Genomic DNA, 22,367 nt, shown 5'->3' on the forward strand with positions numbered 1-22,367 from the left:
TGAGCTGGGATAGTGTGGCTTAAAGGGCACAGCTACATGGGAGAAGTTCTTTCTGACGGAGTAGCGAGAGGGCAGTTTACTGGAGGAAGCCTGGAGAGCAGAGCTGCCCACACGGAGTCAACTCCTAACACACCGATGTACTGGCTAAGGAATGGGCAAGAACCGAGACTTGAGAGATGCTAGAAGAGATAGTGTGGAAGTACTGTGTTACACTAATGATTTATGTGCCATATAATAATATATTTTAAATACTTTAGGAGCATTAGAAATTCAGATATGGAATGAAGAGAGCCCAGTTCAGGTCTGTAGTTGGACACAATCTGAATGTGAATCAACCTTCTGATAAGTGCACATCTTAACAGGGGCAGACTGAAGCAAAAAGGCCTTGGAAAGTGCAAGGCTGAATAGATAATTAAGTTGCTGGTATTTTGATATAGCCAACTTTCAAAGTAGCTACTTGTACTAGGGAGAATTTTTCAACTTGGTGGAACTGTAACTGGAGTATTTGCATGGCAGTTTTTCTGCTGGCAATGAATTCACCATCTGCAAAAAAGTTGCGTAGCTTGCTTAGGACTTTCTAATGCATAGATAGTTTTATGCACCATAACCAAGCTTCTAGTACTGGAAAAGGATAAACTATTGTCAGATATGTGTGGCATTATTTTTGTGTGTCTTGGCAGATTGAGTCTACTGTGGTAATCAGGAGTAGCTGAGAACCTCTGACACTGGCATTAGTTCCCCTGCACAAGAAAAAAGTTAATAAACTGGAGGTTTTTCTCCTCCCGAGTTTTAAACAATTCAGCAGGTTGCTGTTCTTGAATTCAATAATGATCACAAAAATTAAATGGAAAGCATCTACCTCAGAAGGAAAAAAGTATTCACTTTTCCTGAAGTCCTTTTTGATGCAGGCATGCATTCAGCTCAAGCTGCAGTACTTGTAATGCACCTGGGGATGCTTTTCGCAGCCGGTGCGATGAGCCATTTGAAATGTCTGAACTTGGTTATCCAATGTTTCAAGAACCACAAACTATTCACTTTGAAAATTGTGATCAGAGATCATCAGTGAAACGTTCCTTGTTTTCCCTTACCAAAACCACATAATCCACTTTTCTGCACATATCAGAAGCATGTGGGAGTTTTCTCTCAGATGGTTGAATTATTTATTAATAGGCTTATTGTGTGTGGTTGACAGGTTTGCTCAAGGGTCACTATCCTTGCCTCTTCCTTTTGAACTAATATTTGTGCATGTTTGTGTGTGTGCTGGTGCCTGTCATGTTTTCTGACTCTACGATGTTTATTATACTTTAGACAAATACCCCAGGGAGATTATGTAAAAAAGCCTGGAGAGGCCGACTCTTTTTATAGCGACATGCCTCCTGGAGTCAGCACAAATTCTGCATCTAGTTCTAAGAAGAGGTCTGCTTTTCTGTCGCATTTTCAGATTTCTACCTGTTCCATCACCCATTATTCCATTAGTCAGAACATTTCATTGTTTTGCAGCAGGTTTGATTCTTTCTTCTTTCTTTGTGGAATATTTGAAATAGCATCTTTTGTGCTTTGATTACTGATTTTTCTCACATGCTCTGAGCTGCTAATTATTACAATTAGTCCAGAATAAACAAGTTTTTGGTTAATCAAATTTTCATTATCTCCCTGCTTGAGAATTGTTTTCAAGTAGGTTGTAATAATAATTGCTGGTTCAAAAAAAAAAATTAAAGAACAACAATTTTTTAAATCATGGTCATGTAATCAAAGAAAAGAAACACTGTCTTGCTTCAATTATAGTTATAAACTGTTCAATATAAATATTATTTTATATCTTTATTTGTCAGCGTCATTAATTCACTGAGTTGACCTAGAGTTCTGGATAATATTATTGCTGTTTCACATTAAAGATGATGGTGCTTGCATTTTATTCTACTTACTAGACTAGTGTACTAAATGGTTACCTTAGGAAATAATTCTACAAAGACTTTCTGTAGTTTTGTGCTTGCTCTTATGAGTAACCAAGGAGGGCATTAGATTTTGCCCTTGATCAGATTTCACTAATTCTGTTATTGTTCCAGTTACTTTAAATACCCAACAACATTTTAAAATGGAAAATTCATTGAAAAGCATTGAGAGTCATTTGTAATTGCTAAGGTCATTAGGTCATGATGCTCACCATCCCTCTGCAGTTAGAGATCCTTTAATTTTGAAAATCTCCAGCTAGCACTTTAAAACAATTTGTGTGGTAGTGTAGAATTAATTAATGATTTCTAATTTTTAAATTCAGCTTTTTAGATTTGTGAGTGGATAAATTATTTGTTTTCAGGGAGCAAGCGTTGATCTTAAATGATGCACTGTTTGTGTTGGAGAATCTTTTCTCATTTGGATAAAATTTTTTAAAAAGTTTTGGGGAAGCAAGTTTTCGTAGCTTTGTGTAAGCAGGTTCAAATACCAGTTAAGAAAAAAAGTTTGTTTTTAAATGAATATCATTTAATGTGTTTTTCCTTTCATTCAGTATCTGTTTCTTTTCATACGTCATTTCTTTCATGTGTCTCTGTTTATTATTTGTTCGAAAAAGCTAATGGCTTCTAAGGTCTGTCTGTACTAGAGAGTTTTGTTGTTCCCCACCACCCAGTTCAGGTATGTTGTGCCACTGTAACGTCTGGAAAAGTAAGTCTGACAAATACTCCATTAACATTGTGGTGGAGCTGACATAGTCCTCCCATTTCAATGCCCAGAGTGCTATTTCCTACCTTTTGAGCTGGTTTTGATTTGCTTTGTGAGCAGATATGGATGACGTCTCTTGGGAGACATTAGAGTGACGGGGCCATTACCCACCTGGACTTCTCCATGCTAGAAAGCGCTATGAAGTGTTAGTATTAGGATGTTCGAGGATTGAGACATGACTTTATGATAACTCTTGCTGTTATGAAACAGCAAACAGCAAAACCAGTATATAGCAAAACACTCCTGAACCTGAAAATACACCATTAGGAGGAGAAAATTATTAAAAAATCTGTTAATGGATCTGTTGGTTCTCAGACCTTTCATGCTGTAAGTAAGTTTGAATTAATGAAACCCTGGACTTAATTCAGTGTGGCTGTGATTAGCCTGGTCTTCTGGAAACTGAAGAACATCTGTCAGACGCCTGCCCTCCAAGGAAAGCAGAGACTGAAAAATGCAAGAGTATTCAGACTTGAAAACTACAGAAATAGATCCTTTAAGCAAAACTTCTTTGTAATAAGAAAGCCATCTGTTCTGACCGGTTTTCAACTTCGTCCTGTTTTCTTCTCTTTTGGTAATAGCTGTAGATCTCATAGCAAACAGCTGAGCCACAGTTCTAGTTCAGCAGGTGGGAGCCTGTTGCAAAACTCCATGTGTTGGACCTTGCCACAACACATCTTTGGCTCTTAGAGGGAATACAAGAAGAAAGTAAAACTTTAGTTTGCACCAAGCACCTAGATATAAAGACTGGTTTTTGCTTCGAGTTTGGCATTAAAATGATACACTGTAGTGACTAGCTGACAAAATATAATAAAAATTCAAAATTAGCAAAGATGAGACAGTTACCCCTCCACTGGAGCTACCAGCTGTGGGTGGGAGGATGTTCATTGCAGACTCCTGGGCCCCTGAGACTTGTCGCAGTGAGTAGAGGGAAGCAGTCCCAGCTTTCCTGCAACAGCACGAGGAGGGAGTGGGCAGCCTGCAGGCAGGATGTGAGGAAAAAACACCTTGAGAGGAGCACAGTTGGAAGAGCATCTTCCAGCTGAGACCTGGGGCAGAGCTGGAAATCTGGTGTGTGCTGGTGTTTGTGCTTTCCACAGTAGACACGGGAGAAAGCAGTGCTGAAGCCTGGCTCCTGAACGTGGACACGCCAAACCACTGCAGGGACAGCTGGCAAAGTGTAACTACAGGGTTTAACCAGAAATCCTGGATGCTCTGCTAGTGCAGACAGACCTTAGGCTGTGTTATGTCACTGGCCTCGGGAATGTGACTCTGAAGTGCTGACCTAACACTGATGTGAGACAATACCCTTAACAATAACCACATCTGAGCCCTCCTATTCCAGGTCAAATGGATTATCTCATTCCTGGAGTGAAAGGATCCCAGACACAAAGCATATTTCAGACATTTGTGAAAATGGGAGGCCTAGGAGTAATTCTTGGCAAGGTAAGTGTGAACCTCTGTGCTGGCCACGGTGGAAACTAGCCTCTGGGCCATTGCTGCTCTGCTGGAAGTTTGGCTGATCTTAGGACAGCAGCATGACTCCTCAAAATTGTGCTGATTGTTATTAACCTGGAATTGGTATTTAGAAGCACCCTACACAAATAACTTTTTTGCACAATGCTTTGGCATGTAGAAATGGCATTTAATTTCTCCCATTCCTTCTGTGTGAGCTAACATGAAAAAGAGGAAGAAGTCTATTCATTCTTGCCAGCTTCTGTGTTTTTATCAGGCAGTGTTTAGTGTTTTTCTCAAGTGAAAGCTGAAATTAAGGAGATTTTTGCTCTGCACAGTTGTAGCAAAAAGTAGAGAAAGACCACCTAAGTGTCAAGTTTAACTGGTCTGAGGTAAATCAAGAGGGACTGACCTGTGACTTTTAAATGGTTAAAGCTAATGAGGTAACGACTGTTTTGCTGGGGATGTAAAAAGAATATACAGTTTGGCATGGGACACAGGTGAGTTTCAAGTTCTTTTACCGTCTTGTCTTTACCCTTTGATTTCTTTCAGGTAATATAGGAGGAAACAGAAAGAAAGTCAGAGGCAAAAGATTTAGGCCACGATCTAATTCAACTGAGTAAGTCTGAACTTATAAAAGCAAAGCCCGAAAGTACAGTTTTCATATTTGTGTTTTGTAGATGGAGATTAAGAGTACTGAAATGTAGACAGCTGCATTTTTGCTCTGTGGCCCATTCTGATTGCTGCCTGATAATCTGGTAAATGGTTTGGCTAATGTATTTCAACCTCTTTTTATGTATTCTTTAAAAATTAACTATCAATTTTCTTTTTTATGTAGGCTTCCTCACAGTCGTTCCCATAGCAATTCCCAATGATGGTGACAGCCTGCACCATCACTGCAGGCTTTTGTCTACAGTAAACTGCCATTGCTGAGTGTATCCTGGTTCAATACTGAATTTCTGATAACCTGTTTCCTACCCTTGTCTTCATCTTGGGTTGGACCATTGCAGAGTTACAGATTTATATCTCTGCATACCTGCCTGGAGGTTTTAGGAGATGTGTCTGTCTGCTTTGAGAGTACCCTGAAGTTTATTGTTGTAAGCCTTAAACAGCCAGTCTTGAGTAAGCCCTGCAATAAATGGGTAATGAGAGTCCTTACTAAGCAACTGATCCCCAGAGCTTTCCTGTACGGCTTAGAGTTGCTTTCTATATTGATTTGTTGGTTACATTTACTGAAGAGCCCACATGTGCAGTGCTCCCCACAGGGAAAGAGCCTTTCTTATGTACTTAAGCCTGCTGGTTCAGGCTCCTGTTGTGAATGAACAGTGAATGGCTGGAACCATAATCTCTGGGCTTGTCAAGCACTGGCCTGCTCTTACAGCGCTTACGCCACATAGGAATGACCCCTTCTTTGACCATAGCAGCGATGACAGTGCCCTTTCCCTGTATCATTAGTACTAACTTTGCACCTCTGTGGGCAAATGGGCTTGATACCAACCCTGCTGGAAACTAATAATGCTAACTCCTCTCTGGGCCCTGCTTTCTTCGGTTTTGGGATTTTGAGTTTGTTCTGAAACTTTTCTTCCACCTGCAGTGCACTGTCTTGAGGTGAGTAGGCTCAGAAATGTTCATAGAGAAGACACTCTGTTACAAGTTACAGAAATAATAGTTTGATGCACATTGCAATAATAACATTGCATGGTCAAAATGGCAACATGGAACCAGAAATTTTAGCCCCACATCCCTTGGAGGAGTTTATCTGTCAAGTGCCCCTGTGCTCTTGGTCTTTGTGCTGATAAACTCTTACTGGAGCATTATTTTGCTCATTTTCTTTTCTCTTTGCATGAGACAGTTTGATAAAAGCAAAATTAGTCTGACCAAACTGCCAAGAATACAAATGCAATTGCATGTTCTTCTTTAGAAATTTGTCCTGTGCTTCCTTCATTTTCCAATTGTATTTCTTAAACAAAATATGTTAAAAAACACAGAAGTTTAAGTTAATGATACCATTATTCTATCATTCAGCAGAAGTGTACACTGGGGGTAAATTGGTCCGTAAAGAATGAAACCAGATCAGCTCTTTTTAGCCTAGGGTGAATGTAACTGCAAGGGAAGAGTATTAGAATCATAGAATCATAGAGTCGTTTAGGTTGGAAAAGACCTTTAAGATCATCAAGTCCAACCGTAACCCTAACACTGCCAAGTCCACCACTAAACCATGTCCCTAAGTGCCTCATCCACGTGTCTTTTCAATACCTTCAGGGATGGTGACTCCACCAGCTCCCTGGAAAGCCTGTTCCAATGTCTGACAACCCTTTCAGTGAAGAAGTTTTTCCTAATATCCAATCTAAACCTCCCCTGGTGCAACTTGCGGCCATTTCCTCTTGTCCTATTACTTGTCACTTGGGAGGAGAGACCAACACCCACCTCTCTGCAACCTCCTTTCAGGTAGTTGTAGAGAGCGATAAGGTCTCCCCTCAGCCTCCTCTTCTCCAGACTGAACAACCCCAGCTCTCTCAAACGCTCCTCATAAGACTTCTTGTGCTCCAGACCCCTCACCAGCTCCGTCGCCCTTCTCTGGACACGCTCCAGCACCTCAATGACCTTCTTGTAGTGAGGGGCCCAAAACGGAACACAGGATTCGAGGTGCGGCCTCACCAGCGCCGAGTACAGGGGCACGATCACCTCCCTACTCCTGCTGGCCACACTGTTTCTGATACAGGCCAGGATGCCGTTGGCCTTCTTGGCCACCTGGGCACACTGCTGGCTCATATTCAGCCGGCTGTCAACCAACACCCACAGGTCCTTTTCTGCAGGGCAGCTTTCCAGCCACTCGTCCCCAAGCCTGTAGCATTGCATGGGGTTGCTGTGACCCAAGTGCAGGACCCGGCTCTTGGCCTTGTTGAACCTCATACAATTGGCCTGGGCCCATCGATCCAGCCTGTCCAGATCCCTCTGCAGAGCCTTTCTCCCCTCAAGCAGATCAACACACCTCCCCAACTTGGTGTCGTCTGCAAACTTACTGAGGGTGCACTCAATCCCCTCATCCAGATTATTGATAAAGATATTAAACAAGACCGGTCCCAGTACTGAGGCCTGGGGGACTCTGCTTGTGACCAGCTGCCAACTCAATTTAACTCCATTCACCACAACTCTCTGGGCCCGGCCATCCAGACAGTTTTTAACCCAGCGAAGAGTGCACCCATCCAAGCCATGAGCAGTATTGTTTTCAGTAAAAGCAAAAAACCCCAATGGGCATATTTTTTCCTCTGTGCTGCTTAGCTGGTATATTATACATCTGCTCTGAGAACTTTGGAGCACTAAGTAAGTGGGCAGACAGAGAGAGTGTGAGTTGGAAATCTTTTTCCCTGCAAGTTTTTTTCTCTCTTAAGGGTGCCCCTGAATTCCACCTAATTCTCTTCTTTCCTTCTTGCTGCTTGTTATGGTCTCAACCCAGCAGCGGCCCTGGTGCTAGAGGGAGGAGGCTTGTACTTCCCAAGGGCTGTGCAGCAGCCTGTTGGGGATGAAGCACGATATGTGTGTTCCTGGGTGAGACCTGCCAGGCAGGAAAATGCTCTTTCTCCTGACAGTGTCTATCCTGGATTGCACGGGACCACATGGCTTGTCCAAATCTCCTTGGCAAGCCTGTCACCCCTTGGAGAGAGAGCTCCCACTGAATGATCTCCGTGCTGTGTCAGTTCGGTGGGGAACGGAGAGAATTGCTGAGGGCGCACAGTGGCTCTGGTTAGAAAGATAACTTCCTTTGCAAGTAGAGAAAATTGACTGAGAATGATCTAACTGTGGCCAGCATTTACGCATTTAGGAAAACAAAAAGCAACGCCGGCTGCTTTGAGGATGCCTCAGGATAGATGGAGGCTTTTCCCAGACAAATTCACCTTCTTACCTTCTCTGGGAAATGTCGAAGAATATTGAAATCTGTTCTGAAATGGTGGACGGCATTTGGAAAGTCCACCTGTGTTGCCCCTAGGAGTCCAATGAAGCATACTTGTTGAAATGCAAGAAAAGGAGTAACACTGTTGGTCTCCTGTTAGTAGTAGAGACAGCGTAGTTAACCACTAGAAAATTGGGTTCCTTTGTGTCATACCTTTTACAGAATTCAGGGTTTTTTTAAGCAGGTGCGCACTACTACAATTGCCTACAAAAGTATTCGACATGTGCATGAGTCTGCAGTAACTGCATATATTATGCACAACGGGTTTTTTTGTATACAGCCAAGCACCAGATCGAGATTCATGCCATTAATCATTTAAGCAAAATTTCTTAAGCACTGAGCAAGTTTTAAGCTCTGCAGCCCTCACGAGCAGCACTGACAGAAGGATTGCAAGCACATTGGGCAGTTCCTGAAAAATGTATTGCTCACGCCTTTGTGTGACCACTTGTACCTAACAGGTATATGAACAAAGCTTCTGCTAAGGGTACAGCTCTATGGAGACTGCTAAAGCTTTTTTGGGACATTTTTAATGGTTTCTAGATGTTTTAAAACAAAATTCTTGTTCTTTACTAAAGGCAGATGGTTCAGTTCACACAGAAGGAATTCCAACAGGTCAAATGTTTCTGCAGCTTTTTCACAAACAGGGTTGATGAAATGGCCTGATAAAACAAATTTTCTATTAAAATCAGAGTTACCCAGGAACGATAATGAGAGTTTTCTGAATAAGCTGACAGTTTAATTGGGAGCTTGTGTTAAAACAGGTCCCAGGGAACATGGGTTTTGCCAAGTAGCAATCCTGACCTTTGTTAATTTGCACTGCTTTTCGTATAAGCGTTTGTCTTCCTTGTTGTTATAACTGATACGAACATCTTTGGCTTAGACTTTCTATTATATATTGTCTTTTTGCAGCAGGGTAACCCATGCATCTGAGCCTGGGCTTTCTCTCGCCCACCAAATCCTGGCCCAAGGCATAAGCCCCGGGGGTTCTGACCACCCCCAAACAGGGAGTCGGGATCACAGGTCAGTCTCACCTGCCCCTGCATTCTGGGCTGCCATTTTATCCTGTGAAAAGTCCCTTCCCTCAGTATATAATAGTTTCACTGTGGCAAAACACCGTGACTGCTTGGAGGTGCTCCTGCTGATGCAGCGCTAGCTAACCTTCCTCCTCGCCAGCCTGAGGAGTACGAGTCCTCTTGAGCCCAGGTCTTTTGCCTTGTTGCATGTTGCGCTACAAGCCAAATCAAGCCATCGGGCTAGCTATAGGCTTACATGTAAGGACACCTGCGTTCTAAAGCGGAATTTCTCACTCAAAGAAAATGTGGATTCTGGCCATCGCTAATGAACATGTGGCCAGGAAGATCAACCTGAGAGCTTTCTAATGGTATCACGTAGTGGTCTGCAGTAACTCGAGTTAAACCTTTCTGTAACAGATGAATTGAGGTGGTGAACGATGGTCTGTAATACAACCAGACCCAGGAAACCCTCCAACACTGTTGTGCAACAACTGCGTGCTTTCATACCATGTTACACTTTGTTTTCTAATAGGGGAAGCCAGATTGGGAGTGTTTCATGGTTACCAAAAGACCCTGTCAAATGGAAAAAAACAAGTCAAAAGTACTGCAGCAAGTGCAACAAAATGTGTAGTCGCATCTACAATTAAAGCTAAAGCAGAAATTGGTTAGTTCCTGGTGATGCTGGCATCAGCCTGTTGCTTCACTTGCAGTTCATCTGTTGCTGCGCTACCACTTTTGACATTTTCTTTCTCTAAGAGCCCAAGCTGGAAAGCATAAAGCACTCCTGATTCCTGATAAATAAGCGAGCTGAGGAAGCTACTTAGAAGCACTTGTGGCTGAGGGCGAGTACTTTCTGAGAGCTGTGGCTGTGCTTGTGCGGGGCGGGGAGGCGAAGTTCTAGAGCAAAAAAGGAGCAAAAGAAGTCGAAAAAGTGCTGCCGCTTTTGTCGTCAACATGGTTTGAAATATGGGGGGGTTGAACAACATGATCTGGCCCAACCTTTACTCATCTGAGCAATCCTTTGCGAGGCCTGTTCCCATGTGTGAGGTCCTTGGAGTCACTTTCCTAAACAAGGGTGGCGAGAACTGTCCTGGAAATAACAAATATAACTTAAAGAGGAATTTTCTTTCCCTTTTTCCTTGGTTACAATTTGTTTCGTATTTCAGAGTGTGCTAATCTCTATTATATAAATGTGGTGATCACAAATAATCATTAAACTGTTGCTATTCTTATACAACAAGAACAGACTTTGAATTGGACCTTGCCCTTTTTTCTTAACATGACAGAGGGGGAGGAATTTGCTAATCTTGTTATTGGGGGCTAAGAGAAACCAGTTACAAAAAAAAAATTTCTTCTTTGCTGGTACTATTACTGCCAGATAATTAAACACTGTCTTTATTTCATAGTTTTTATGTAACTAATATGAGTATGCAGCTTAGACTTTTTTCTTAAAAAGTGTGGTTTTGGTATCAAGATTGCTTCTGTAAAATGTGAGATGACTCTGTAGCCCACCTCCATTAAAGTTTTGTGTGGTCCTACCACATTAAGTGATCATTGAAAAATCAGAGGGTTATTTGCACATAAGTGTAAAGATTGTCACTGTAGTGGCAAACAATTCAAGCCTTTTAACACACTGAGGCTGAAATTCATTCCTGTAGAAAGGGCCAAGCCCAAGTTTCTATGCTTATTAAGCTATTATCTTGCCGTTAATTCTAGAAGGTTGTAAACATGTGTCTTCAACAAGCAAACTGCAGGTTTGGAGCCAAAATACCCCTTCATCCTTACTCTGAGATCATGAGAGGAGTGCAGACCATGAGCTTAATGCTGGCCCTCTGCATAGGAGTGAATTTTACCCTTAAGACATTAAATGAATGATGTATCCCAGAGACTTTCCAGATTAATCAAACATATGAGTCTTGTTGTAGGTCAGATTTTCTCATGCAGTTGTACACGTTGCCTAGTCCTCACCCAACATTCATACTGATTTATTTGCCATATTCACTTGCATTTTGGGGATGAAGACATCCTTGCTAAGCTTGTGCTGTGTGTTCTCAGATTTTCTATTCTTGTTCTTCTGCTTTCTCTGTTCCTTCCATTGCTTTCTGCAGGTATTTAAACCCATGGTTCAAAAGAGAATATAATGTAGCTAAGTGGGTAGAAGATGTGAATAAAAACACTGAAGGACCATACTTTAGGTATTTTGTAAATTAATTCTATATCATTTTTAAGAGCTGTTCCAGCATATACAAATATCTTGGGACTCCTACCTTGTATAAATCAATACAAGTTACTGTAGGTGCAAAGGGCCCCTCTTCTTTTGCTGCATTTTGATGTCTGTTTTTGGCTTCATGTGCAATTTACAATTCTTTTTCTGAATGTTTTAATGAAGCCATTGAAAAGGGTGTGTGTAGTGCATGCGTTCCCACCATCATCTATAGCTTGTAGTAGCTTTCTCATCATTTTATGCCAAGTAGTGTTTTATGGGCATGAGACATATTTATCACTAATAAAGTAGTATTAACTTAAATAGAATGTAATTTACTGAAGCAAGTGGTTTCATAACACATTGACTCTACCCACTGTCTTATATAGTGCATACTAAAATTGAAATAAAAAAAGAATAAAAAGTAGTGGTATTTTACCCTCAGCATACAATGAAATAATTAATACATTGTAATTGGAAAAATAAATATATGAGAATATACTCTGTGCTCTATCAAACCACTGATTAATCTGTTACAAGTGAGTGTAGGGTTCAACCAAAAATATCACTCGTTTTTGAGAGGGGAAAGTGTGTATTATTTGATACATTCCAAGTTAAAGAGAAGAAGCATGCGTAAGACTGGCCTCCCTGTGGTACCTGAATCAAGAGACTGAGAACATTTTACTAGATTCCCAAAAGGCACAATCCCACAGCTGAGACAGAAGTTTGCATCAGCTGAAAAAATCAGCTAGCATAGGAAAGAATGGAAGACAATTCATGACAAGTAATATAAAACATGAAAGAAATTATGAAGCTGTAAGTTGACATATCAAAAATGAAGCTGAAACACAAATTATAGAAACACAAAGAAAAAGAATACAAAGCAAAATCTTCAGCCAAAACAGTGAAGGATGGTAAGAATTAGTAAATAGAATCTTAACAATAATTTTGCTACATTAGTAGACCTAATAATAGTGCAAAAGGGCAGAAACAGTCACTAAATATGCCCAGTGTGCATTTGGGAAAAAAAGTGGTTGAGTTGTATCACAAGATGCTAATGAAACACTTCTATTCCAATAGTAGCACTGGCAGATGTTAAATAGCAGAGTGGGAATTTAGTGATTTTTAGAACTAAAAATGTCCCAAAGTCTTAAAATAGAATAAAATTGTAATCTTTTTAAACCAACTTGTGTTTGCTTTCAAGAACTCTTAAATCACAGAGTAAGTTGCAGAAGGGCTTTCCAATGAACAAATAGGGCAAATGAGGTAAATTTAAGCTGGCCGGTCCTGATCTTGGTCCTGAACAAGGAGTAAAACCCCCTGACACAAGAATCCAAGGCTTATGAGAGGATGTTGTGATTTTGCCAGCTGGTATCAGCGAGGTCTCGGTGTTGGTGCTTGGACATTCAGGCAGGGTGCATGATGAATCCAGCAGTTTTGCCATTGCTGGTTTTAGCATTGGGATACAACATCCAGTTCTGATGTCCACAGTTCAACAAGCATGTTCAAGAACTGGGGAGATTTAAGCCCTGAGAAACCTTAGAAGGGACTGCAGGGCCTCAAGCTGTTCAGCTTAATGGAGCAGCTAAATGCTTATCTGATCATAAAATCCACATAGCTGCATATGGAGCAAAACCTTTGTGGGAAGTCCTTTAGACTAGCAGACTGAGACTGATAATGACCAAAAGTCACTGGAAGGCGAAATTAAGTAAACTCACACTAGAAATGAGGTAGTGTTTTTATTAGCAAACTTTTTCCTAAAAATATCCTCTAGACCTTTGTTGTTCAGGCAAGGCCATCAGTCACTCACCATAATCTAATCCCATAGCTGTCTTTCGGCATGTTTGTTATCAGAAGCCCTGTGGTTACAATAAACAAAGACATTGATGGAATATGAAGATAGCACTAGTTTAGAGTATGTTACTTTAAATGGCTTAGTTAAACAGGTTTAAATTCCTGTGTGGATACTCTTAATTTGGTTTTCATCTTTTAGTATCAGTATGTCTTGAATTAGTAACAAGATGATTAAATTGATGGGAGCGTACCCCGCCGCAAGGGTTTTCAACTGTTGCACTGAATGGGTCACATTTCTAATTGTATTTGAGATAAACCAACCGTTTTTTGTGTCTAGATGAGGATTAAGTTGACCTGTATGAGTTTTAAGGGCTGTATATCAGCAGAGATGAAACATAAATTAAAAATTTTACAACACAGAAGCTTACTAATGACTGCCTGCAGCAGTAGCTTTAGAAATGAGAGAGAAACCAGAATAAATTTAGAAACCTGTATGTCCTAGTGAATTGAGGTAACCATGGGGAAGTGTTCTGCAGGCACATTATGGAAGGCAAAGGATCAAATCTTCTGCCAAGATGAGTTGCCATGGACTTATAAGATGTTGAACTTAACAGCTTCTCCCCAAAACTCAGATGCAATTTTGGTTAATCTGTCACACGCTGGAAAACATTAAGAACAGTGTGTCTGAACATCATATGGCTGGGTTTTGAGCCTGTGAAGTGATTCATGAACAAAACAAAACAAATCTTGTTTGGTAAACCAGAAAGTCAGGCTGAAGTCAGGCTGTCCAGCTAATACTACATTTTAGGAATCATAGCCCAGGATAAGACATTTAATACCAGATAATTAGCTGAGTATTGTTTTTATTGCTAATCATCTTTGATTTCTCTTTTCTTTTAAAGACGCTCTGAAAGTAACATTGCTGTTTTGCTTGTCTCCCTGTAGTTTTAGGAATAATGTGTTGATAACTGCTGCTGTTACAGGTAGAGTTGAAGCAGAATCAGGAAAAAAGACAAAAACACTTCCTACAATTCCTAGGAATGCTGTGGATTTTCAGAAAATAGAGATATTAATCATCACAAAGACTTTCTCCATCAGCTTAAAAAAATCCTATATAAATCAAAATTTGTCTCTCTGACAACCTGGTTTTGTAGTTATTAATTTTTTTTCCTAGTCTACAAGTCTAATGGGTATTTCTGTGTAATTACCTTTTATTAATTACAATAATAATACCAGCTGGCATCTCTGGCACCAGAAAACTCCCAGCTGTGGGATTCCCTTCTGTTAGAAAATAAGATCTGTAAAGAAAAATCTCATTTTACTGCTCAAAGTCTAGGCTAGATTTTAATTTTATGTGCCAGGCCATAGCTGTGTAACCCGAGCAATAAACCCAGGCAGGAAACCTTTCCCTGATTTCGGCTTTGCTGCAGAGCATGCTGTTTTACCACTATGATACTACTACTTATTTTTGTTACTGCCAGTTAGAGTGGCTACTGCATAGACTGACCTTACGAAATATGGTTAAGGATTACTCGAAATCCTCACTGAATCTTGGAAGACTCAGGAACCTTGATGGTGTCAGAAAATAAACTGTCAGAATCCCAAAATACAACATTTCTGTAGATAATTACAGACAAAAAAGACTAGAAGGCACCTGCTGTAGCACTGAGCTGCCTACATTTGATTTAATGCAAATATTTACAGTAACTTAGATTCTATGGGAATTGTTTAAGTATAAAAGTAGTTTACAAAGAAAACAGGTTTTCACGATGGAGACCCAGGATGCATACCCAGAGGGAAAAGGACCATCCCATAGCAGAAGGGCATTGGCAAGGAGCATGGAGGGCAGGAGACAACAGGCTATCCATTTCCCTCCTATGTTTTCTGTGCTTTGGTGTTCTTGCTTTCTTCCTTGATTTCTTTTCAGCTCCTCCTCAGCTGATCATTAGCCAGAGTTGGCTCTGCTGCTCTGTGAGGTCCATTGCCTTCCTCTGTGAGCATCCAGCTGAGGCCAGAGCCGTGACCAGCCATTAGCTCCCTGCTCTCGCTGAGGCAGCTTTAGGCTGTGCTTAAAGAAAAAAAAAGTTTTCCCCATTATAAACAAAGCAAAATATTGTCCTTGTTAGCAGACAATGAAAAAAATGCCTATTGACGTCAGTAGGATCAGGATTTCATTTCAGGAGTTAGGGAAAAGAGTTTATTAAAGCGTGTGAGTGCCTGCTTCTGGGGCATTGCTGTGCAGTGCTTAAAGTGGATGGCTCAAGCCACAGCCTTTGCCTTTTCTGCAGCCCCCCACGAGCCAAGCTGAGCCTCTGCCTCTGCTGCTGCACTTTCTGAGGAAGCTTGCACACATCTGTGGTTTTTTAAAAGGAACTGCATTTAAAATGTTAAAAATGTTTAGCCACATCAGTGTTTTTAGAAGATCCCAACTTCCTAATGTAGGATAATTTAGGCTGATGATGTCCTCCTACAAGGAGCTGAACCTACAGCAGCAAAGGTCAGGTTAGGCTGATAGTGTCTACATTTGGGCTTGAAATGCATTCACCAGGTTGAATGTTAAGTGAATTTCATTAAATTATTTCAGTCTACGAAACAGAACCAAGCACAGCTTATGAACAGTTCAGATCTGTCAGGACCACCTGCCTTGAGTTCACCTAAAATGACACTCGAAGTTGCAAGACGTTTAGTTGTGTGACCAGGTGACACATTTCACACCATCTCTTGCGAGCCAACACTCTCCCGCTATAGGTGACAAGAAGGCAGAGCAGGCGGGTACCTGGCTGCAGGAGAGCGCATGCAGATGTTCTCCCGCTGCCACGGCGTTTTGTTCGGAATCCCAGCATGGTCCCCCCACACTCTTAGTTTCAGCTTCCAGGACAGAAAGATGAACACGAAGTGGCCACTACATCTTGCTTTCTGGTCAGAAATGAGAATTCTCGCAGCGCATTGAGGTGCATGGCTTTATTTGGGGTTGGTGGTAAAACCTCTGAAACTGTCATGGTGTGTACAGGGCAGAATGTAGTCTGCAACCCAGTCTGCTTTCCTAGTTTTTTGTGTAAGTTTCAGCTGGAAACAAGATTTGGCATGAAAGCTAATGGATGTGGTAGCAGGAGAACTGAAACCCCAGTGAAAGCAAAATGGATCCCACCCTTGACCAAACCGCAAAGTTTTGCCTACCTTTAACCCCAGCATTACCCGCAAGTGTCCCTGAACGCTGTCTTTCTTCCATCCTGTAAATGAGAAAGGTCATGTCTGCCTCTTTCTCATTTAAAGTACATGTAAATCTGGGATACACAGCACATACACAATTGCAGGGCAGGACCTGAAGAGTGATCAAAAACACCTGAAACAACTACACTTACCACACAAGACGTATCCCTAAGATCTGTGAGCATACGCTTAGTAGTGATATGTTTTTACAGTTGCAGTAGATGGCACTAAAGATGACAAAAACTGGCACATAACTTGTGTAGCAGAAATAAGGGGTGAGGGCCTGTGAGGGGAGGGCAAGGTAATTTCTTTTAAGTGTGCAACTGCATTCTCGATGTATTTGGCTGTAGCTTTGCATGTGCAGGTGAGCAGCAATGTGCACAGCAGTTAGGCATGGAAACCATAGGTGAACTGGCAACATGAAGGGGAGTTGAGAAATAAGAAATGTAGGCAGCTATACTGGAGGTCTGGGCTTCAAAATCTTTTGAAAAGGCAGCATTGTGTTTGAGTTATGGTGCAAAGCTACCTGGCTGCAGGCTCCGCTAGGGACCCTGGTCAGAGAACTTGCTGTGCAGGGAAAAAGTTTAAGATGCTCCATCCTTGGGGGGGTTATTGCTCCTTCCAGAATCACCTATACAGGCTGATGGACAGGTATATTGGCCATGTCTTTCCCTCTCACCATGGCCTTCTCTTGTGGTGCCTAAAATAACCCATGGGAAGAGCCTGTGGTGTGCAGGAGGAGATGTGCCTGGTTACGGTGCAAGGGATGGGAGATGCCTTCATTCTGTGTGCCACCTCCTGGCTGTGGTACCTACATAAACAGCTTTCCGATAGGGCTTGCCAGGTCGGATCTAACACCCCCCAGTTCCTTGCTTCTAATCTTCAGGTGCATCATTATAAATTTAAACACAAAGATTTTAAATGCTCCTGCAGCTGTGGTGCAAAATTCGTGAATAATTGGATTACTAGTAATATGTAAAATCTGCGCTCCTTATCTTCCCTCCTTCCTCCTCTCCTTATTTTTTTGATTCTAGATCCAATAATAGTTCATTAGTGATCTTTATCAGTGCAACTGTGGGCACAGATGAGAGGACTGGTAGGAGTAGTGAACAGCAGGGCACTGTTGAGAACCTTTCCCTGGATTTTTTTTAAAAAATAACCTGTTTTGTTGCATATGCAGTTTGGTGCCCAGATCTCTGATGCCGGACATATGAACGCTTTGTTTTATACTGCAACAGCTGTTTAAAATTTTCTTCCCGAAAGCATTCATGTATGTCCAGTTCATCTTAATGGGTGATCAAAGTGCATGTGCTGAAGATGTACTCTTCAGTGTTTGGACAATTGCACCAACCTAAATCTTTTAAGGGCTGTTGAACTTAGAGGCTAAGCACGAGGCATTAGAGCATCATGAGCCAGACTGGAGAGCTGTCACCATATAATTTCCATTGATACCCTGTTGCCCATGGCTACCATCAATCATTGTTTGTATGGGAGACAAGAGAGTGTGCTGTTGTAGGGAGCTACAGCCACAACAAGATGATACAGGAGTCCAAAATAGAAGAATAATTATTTAAAGATAAATGAATTTCACTTAGATAATAGAGATGCAAAACAATTCCAGACACAAAAGAGTCCCTACCTTGTCTGTAGTCCTCTCTAGATGAAAGGACCTGATCCTGCAAATCCCAGAGCCAAGGATGTGGGGCTGTCTGCCAGGGATGGTTCCTGTGGCTCCTTGGTATCAGTGATGGTGCTTATCACTGGGGTCTACAGCTGCACAACACGCAGCCCCTTGCTGTGTTTGAGGAGCTTGGAAGACCTGTCTGTAGAAACTGAGGGAAACCTTCTGTCTTGAGGGACATGTTAAGTTCAGAAGATAGTAGGCAGCAGTGCTCAGGGAGGGTCTGGGTGATGTGCCTGCACTAGTGGGAGGCCTCCTTTGAAAAATGCCCTCAGTCTGCAAAACAGAACAAGGCAGCCAGGGTAGCCCCATTTTCCTACTTTGAGGCTTTTTTTCCCTTTTGTTCTGCCCAGATTTAGAGCCTGACAGGAACCTCCCAAGTGGGAAAAGTGCAGAATCTCAAAACAGAAGCATAAGAGTTTTTCTTGGGTATAAAATTTCAGTCAATAATGTGCTGCTGCCTTATTGACATGAAAAGAATGCCTTTCATGTGATACAAACATTTACTTGCTCCTGCTTACTCTACTCACCTTGTACAGAAATGCTGATTGCCATTGACTAATCAGTCCATTTTTGTATATTCTCATCAGACTCTTTCGTTGGCTGGAACAATATGCACTGTATGATGCTTGCATGTCTAATGATTTGTTATTAGCACTTTGTATATGCCTTTGTTACTTCACAACTAACAGTTTGGCCTCCAAGTGCATGCATTTGTGTAAATTAATGTGTTATAAAAGAATAGATTTATTTGCTATGTTTGTATCAATATAGGAGATGTGTAAGATATACATAAAGACACTGATAATTGCCATTTAGTCACTGGTAGAAGACATTATTCAGCCTGTATTTATACAATCACTGTCTCTATTTAGGCTTCATAATGCCATGTCTATCTTTTAGTTCTGTATTTATTCAATTGCAGATGTGGTTTGTTAATTTTATAATGATTAATTACAGTACCATATAAAACAGTTTAAGAAATTGTTTTTGTTATGCAATACAATTCTACTAAGAAGCAGGAAATTTTATTTTTTCTTCCAGTGTTCCTGAAAGCTATAAATACCTTTATTCATATCATGAAATGATTAGACTACTGATCAAACAACTTTATCCCCCCCATATTGAGCTAATAATAAGCTATATACTTGGTTCTGAACCAAGCTTCAGAGTAATGGCAGTTGCTGTTGCAGTGCTAGGACCTGAAGACATCACATTTATTTTGTGTGTTTCAACATCTCAGGACACTGTCTCCTGCAAAGTCTCCATCTTCGTCCACTGGATCTATTGCTTCCAGCAGAAAATACCCTTACCCGATGCCACCACTTCCTGATGAGGAGAAAAAAGCCAACAGGCAAAGTGCCAGGGTATGTGTCCCTCTTCTCTGTGCATTTCGTCAGTGACTTGATTTACTGGTAGTTTTTCAAAAGGGAAGCGTGGCAGATAAGCATCTTCAACTAACAGTGGCATTTCCTTCGTACTTAACATTAACTCCAGAAGCTGCTGACGGCTGAGCCTCTGGCAGCGATTAGGGCAGCCTCGGTGGCTGTGTTTACAGATACCCGTTCAGGTTGCTCTTAAAACTGCCCTGAAGCCCAGATTTCACTAGTTGTCTTATTTCAAACTGGGAGCGTGCCTGGGACAGCCTTCGGGCTGCGGACAGAGGACGGGCAGCCCTGGAGCAGGTGGCACGTCTGGCTCTCCTCCCTTACCCCTTCCAGGGGGCTGACGCAGCCAGCAACTCTCATTTGGACTGGGGGATAGCTGCTTTCCAGCTTTATGGAAAGGTAACTAACTACGTTCCAGTTAAGAAAGATGCGGAGGGCTTGTATTAAGCCCTTGCAGACCTGGAGCGACTTTGCTGCCATTTGCCCTGAGCCCACCCTGGCCCCCGGGGTGGGCAGGAACCGCTGGAACGTGCTGTGGATGGTGGTGCTGCTCTGCAGGGAGAGATTTCCAGCTGCTGCCGTAAGGCAACGCTAGCTGTTGCTTCCTTTGTGTCAATTCAGACGTAGCAGATACTTGAAAAAGCAAAAAACCTTTGAAATTTACTTCAGCGGTTTTACTTGTGATAGCTTTAGTTCATGTTCCTGATGCAGATGAGATTCCCGTTTCTACTCTCTGTCCTTTTTTTCTTGGGGAAAAAGGAGTGGAGTGCTGCTGAGGGGACCTGCGTGCTGTGACCCTCGCATCCTGCTCGGGGCAGGAAGTTGTGTGAGGGGTAGCACAGGGTCTCCCAGGTGCATGTGGAGCAGCGCAGCTTGGAGGAGGGGCTGCATGGATGTTTCTCAGCCCTGGAGCTGCCCACAAACCCACAGCAGAAATTCATGCTGCCCTGAGCAGAGTGAGTCAGAAGAGAGTGGGAAATTACACTAATATTAGCGTAACTGTAAGGTAAAAGCTGTGTAATACAAAGTTTATGCTACGCTGACATTTTTCCTCCAAACTCGCCACACTCCCAGCTGTGGACATTTACTATGCCGACAGCAAGTCATGCTGAAATGGTTGAGACTGCTGCCTTTGTGGTCTGAACAGATACCCACCAGAGGCCGGGAAGAGACCAAGAGCGTAGCCTTGGTGACCCAAGTGATGTAGATGCAGTTCCCCGAACAAGCTCCTCACGTTGTTTGGGTAACAGCCTGGTTTATCTTGGTGTTCAGTGTGTGTTTGTGTTCCTTTTCCCCCTCTCCAGCTTTGGGAGACATCCATTTAGCTGCACTGTTTTCCTGGGGTGACATCAGAACTGTTTACTTCGAATTTTATAGAAACTCAGCATCACTGAGTCATTGCACATTCATCTGCTCTTCAGACAATTCAAAAAATCAACAGAGATGCCTGTGATCACAGTGAGAACCTCCTCTCACCTGGAAGGGAAAAAACCAGTCTTTTTTTTCTTTCTTTTTTGTTGACTAGTATTTTATGGACTTGATGAACACCAAAATCATTACAAGTAACGGGATAATTAGTCTGGACATGACAAGGCTATTCTGCATGATGACAGATACACTTACCTAGAATCCCAGCTGCAGTCTGTTTGTCAGTCCCGCGTAAGAGGGGTTTTTCTCTGGTTTAATGCAGTCCTGAGTCAGACCAGAGTGGAACTGGGAACGCGCCTGCTGGAGAGCCCAGCTGATGTAAACTTGTACGCTGTATGCATGAACCTTGTGTTCTTTACTTTCCACATGTAAGGGATAAACAACATACTGTAGTAGAAATTAGCATGCAGGAGTAAGAAATACAGGATTTTTTTGTGACAGGATGTCAAGCTTTGAAAGGCAACTATTTGACACAAATGTCAAAAAACAAGGATTATATCTTTTTTTTTACCTTATGTGTTTATAATCTCAGTATACAGATTGTATATATGTAAACATTTGATAATGTCAAAAATAGCTGTTATACATAAGTGTATTTTGCCAAATGCCTAAAGAAACAGTCATGACTAACATCATCACACTTCAGATTTTCTAATATTACGAGCAGATGACTTTGGAAATACAGAAAGTACAGTACTGTAAAACCGTGTCTCTCAGAAACTGGTGTTTCACCAAAATCTGTACTATCTTTTCAGTATCTTATACTGTCTTGACAATCTCAGTTGTATGGTAGACTGCAGAAAGCAGTACAGCAGCACTTTGTCTTAAATCATCGTAAGAGGAACCAGCCAAAATCCATTGTTCGTGAGATGACCAGTGTATCCTCTCACAGGTGTAATCAGGAATGATTTGGCAGACCACAGAGACAGAGTCTTTAATAATGTGCAGTCCAAACGTACTGGACATTTGGGAGTACTTGTAAGTAGTCAATTCAGGATGTGGTGATGTGAAGTCCTTCTGGTGAGAGTTGCTGTGTATTTTTGATAGAGCATTTCAGACACTGTTTTAGGTGGCACGGCGTAGCTTATGAGAATCATAACGATTTCACTGCACTAGATAATAACAGTGCTGGGCAAGTGGCCAGTTTCATTGCTGTCTTGTAATTTTTATTTGTTACTGGAATTGCCTTTACCATGCGCTTGAATGCTATGCTTGCTGCCCCTGAAGCCCCCTTGACAATTTTTGGGGCATTAAACTGAGTACAAGTGAGTTTAGCCTAAAAAACCGGGGCGGGGGGGGGACACAGACAGACAAACCCTTTACCATGGAGATGTTAATCTTGTGTATAAGTGGATGGTTAGATTTCTAACACCTGAGACTTCTAAAGGTTGTTGTAAAACAAATGTCTTTTGATTGGGAATTTTCAGTCAGTAAGAAACTGGACCATATTAAATCAATTTCTAATTCTCCAGCTTTCCAAAATTGACTAATTCTTAGCTTCACATAGTACCACTGCAGAATAAAACACCCG

At 41.8% G+C, this 22,367-nt stretch overlaps 1 protein-coding gene across 1 annotated transcript in view; it reads left to right on the plus strand.

Moving 5' to 3' along the window:
• ADAM22 (ADAM metallopeptidase domain 22) overlaps positions 1 to 20,733 on the plus strand; it is a 138,995-nt gene extending 118,262 nt beyond the window's left edge. The window contains exons 27-33 of the mRNA XM_059818298.1: positions 1,309 to 1,503; positions 4,058 to 4,158; positions 4,720 to 4,786; positions 9,029 to 9,139; positions 11,241 to 11,327; positions 19,264 to 19,387; positions 20,713 to 20,733. Coding sequence (XP_059674281.1) covers positions 1,309 to 1,503; positions 4,058 to 4,158; positions 4,720 to 4,786; positions 9,029 to 9,139; positions 11,241 to 11,327; positions 19,264 to 19,387; positions 20,713 to 20,733 — 706 coding nt within the window. The remainder of the gene's footprint in view (positions 1 to 1,308; positions 1,504 to 4,057; positions 4,159 to 4,719; positions 4,787 to 9,028; positions 9,140 to 11,240; positions 11,328 to 19,263; positions 19,388 to 20,712) is intronic.
• Positions 20,734 to 22,367: the final 1,634 nt, after the last annotated feature.

The sequence above is a fragment of the Gavia stellata genome, chromosome 6 (assembly GCF_030936135.1).
Source record: "Gavia stellata isolate bGavSte3 chromosome 6, bGavSte3.hap2, whole genome shotgun sequence".
NCBI lineage: Eukaryota > Metazoa > Chordata > Aves > Gaviiformes > Gaviidae > Gavia > Gavia stellata.